We start from the raw sequence: 2934 nt of genomic DNA on the forward strand, positions 1-2934 counted from the left end.
AAGTTAGAATTTTAAATAATGTTTTTGACAAGATCATTATTTATTAAAATATACTCAGCGTTTCTTCATGATATTCACGAATTTATTTAATATAATTTAAGGGAGGGGGGGGGGGCTTCGCCCGAAGGCTTACTCGCTTATTAGAGGACCAAATTTTACAAAATTTCACAAATATAACAACATAGTAAGGAGTATTAAAATCCGCAATCACATTTGAAAAAAATGTTTCATTTTCATGGATACGGCAGCCAAATTGGATTCTGTTGAGATGTCGTACGTAATGAATGCCGCACTTATTTTTCACGAAAATTGATCTCTTTTTTTTTTTTTCAAACTGAATGTTCAACCTAAAAACTAGCAAAATCACAAAACAAAAAGGGAAGGAGTTTGTTTTTTTTGACGGTTTTGTTTCAATATGTCCTAGAAAGACCAAGTACTCCTTGTCACTTGATTTCAGCGCCAAATCCTTGCCTGACTGAAACGGCCAAACGCATCAACCATGAAGCTTTAACTTCGTAATAATATGCTTATCCTGTGTGATATGGGGTATATTATTTCTCTGTGATAACTTTCCGCGTGAAGACGACGTATTTCTTGTGAGTTGTGTCCGTGGATTCTATTGGGATGTCTCCGGCCATGGCGACAGCTGGCGTGAAGCGAGCGAGACTGGACGGCCTCAGGCACGACTTGACCACTGGACTGGCTGACCGAGGGCTCCGTATGGGTGAGTTTCACCAGTCATTCAATTATTGAATATTTAAAATAATCTAATTTCTATTTAACCAGGTGTCTAAATATTTCTGTTAACAATCACATTAAACGAGGATTCATTTATGGGGAATATAATCATATAATTAAAATAATCAGCGTCATCTTTTGAACAATTTCCACAAAACTTGGAACAACAGAAATTCAATTTGGTTGAGAATTCTAAAACTTGATATTTTTCCAACCTGCAGTACGGTTTTCCTTCTTTTTTCACAACTATCACGCCCATTTCTTATTGAATTCTACTTGCTCGAAGTTTTATCGTAATTGGTGCAAAGAAGTCCAAATTATTGACCTTGAAAAAGATTCTCATGTTTTAGACACCTTGCATAAATTATAGTCAATTGGCCTACTGACATAGGATGCAAATCCCCGTCTAATGGCCGGTAGCTGGAGTGCAACACACACGCACATACACACGCACACATACACACACAACATACACACACAGACACACGCACACATACGTACACACACACACACATATATATAAACACACATCCATAGACTTCCCCCACAACACTCCCCCCCGCCCCCTCCACCCACCCAGAAAAGAAAATCGATGTACGAAAAAACCTTCTAGGTATACCACCACTCGAAAAAGCTCTATAATCCATTCCACAAGGGAAACAGCCGCAGTATGAGTCGACAGGTTCGACTGTAACACACTACAGATCTATTTTAATTATATGATTATATTCTCGCAATAAGGAGAGAAATCAGCTGCTCAAATCCCATACTGATTAAAAGTAAGTGTGATTTGAACCCCCTGCAGAGAGGTGTAGAGTTGATTTGTAGCTGGAGCTCGATAACATGTTTATCTGTATTAAATCTCTTTAAGAGCCGTCTTGAGGTAACCCCGCTCCCAAAAAAAAAAAAAAATTTAAAAAAATTCAGTGACAAGTAAATTTGAAATTGTCTGAGACGGTCATCCTTTGTCGAGGAGAGAATGAGTTGTCTTAGACAGGGTGACGTCTTATACAGAGGCTTTATAATGTGAAAATACGCAAGGGGGGGGGGTGGAGAGTGGTCGTTTGTTCAGGTGATTGTCTTATACAGATGTGTGTGTGTGTGTGTGTGTGTGTGTGTGTGTGTGTGTGTGTGTGTGTGTGTGTGTGTGTGTGTTTTGGGATCTCTATCAGACTCAAAACAAAGTACTCACACAGACTCAAAAAGAGAGCCTTCATTTGATATACCAGTGATTTGTGACCAAGCGTTTGTCGCGTGTTCTTAACCCCAAATGTGACTTCGAACGTCAATGTTCCGACGATGAAAGAAAAAAAAACCCTGCTGATAACCAAATTTTTCTTTCTCCTTGTCCTTCATTAAAAAGAATCTGCTTCTACTAAGTACTTCTTGGTCACACAGCTTCCAAAACAGTTGTAAATCACAAAGCCTGGTTGTCAACTACCATACCATGACTCTAAAAGCGGTACTATTTTTGAAAGAAACATCACTTTGCGTGTGATTTAGATTAACTTTAATTTGTCAAGAAAAGGGCTAGTCAAGAAGAATATCCACAGATTAGGCAACAAAATTTATCGTTTCCGGATAAATCTGACTAGTTTTCCCATGTCATTCTGGTGGCTTTTTTTGCTTTAAGTGTAACCTTATAAGGATTTTTTGTAACAGTTTTGGGATGCACTTGGACTTTTCTCAAATGATTTTGCAGTACCCCGTGGCTTTAAGCGCTTAAGCGCGCTTGTTGTTTTTACACGATTTGTTTTTTTCTGAATAAAAACACTTAATTGGTCAACAGTAGCACAACAGCACGAGAGGCACGTGTCAGGTGTGCCCCTATTAGTCTCTTTAACGGTTCTTTCGGTGACAGTTTGAAAATGGCAAGATGGTTGGAGCATGTCGTTTGACACCAGCACAATTTAGCTTCAAAGGAAACGCCACCTGCCCGTTAGGTCGTGACCTGTTTTAAGGTTAACCAGTTTATCGGTTGTTCCCGTGAGCTAATTAAAAAGGGTGGGCGCCACCTTCGATTTTGCAGCATGAGTTAATGTTGTTTTGAGCTGACGCTTATTTGACGATATCCGATTCAATTTTAGTATGACAGACTAACACTCTTGAACTTTTTGTCAAGTTCAATTAGAGAAACAAAAAACATACCTTAAAAAAGTGTATCTTATGGAAAAACTAGACGGGGTTGTGCGGGGG

At 38.9% G+C, this 2934-nt stretch overlaps 1 protein-coding gene across 1 annotated transcript in view; it reads left to right on the forward strand.

Annotated features, from left to right (window-relative positions):
- LOC101853024 (DNA-binding protein RFX6) overlaps positions 1–2934 on the forward strand; it is a gene marked incomplete in the record, with an annotated part of 90512 nt that overhangs the window by 12660 nt on the left and 74918 nt on the right. The window contains 1 exon segment of the mRNA XM_013086723.1: positions 435–724. Within this exon segment, the coding sequence (XP_012942177.1) occupies positions 625–724 (100 nt within the window).

This window comes from Aplysia californica, unplaced genomic scaffold, assembly GCF_000002075.1.
Source record: "Aplysia californica isolate F4 #8 unplaced genomic scaffold, AplCal3.0 scaffold00496, whole genome shotgun sequence".
NCBI lineage: Eukaryota > Metazoa > Mollusca > Gastropoda > Aplysiida > Aplysiidae > Aplysia > Aplysia californica.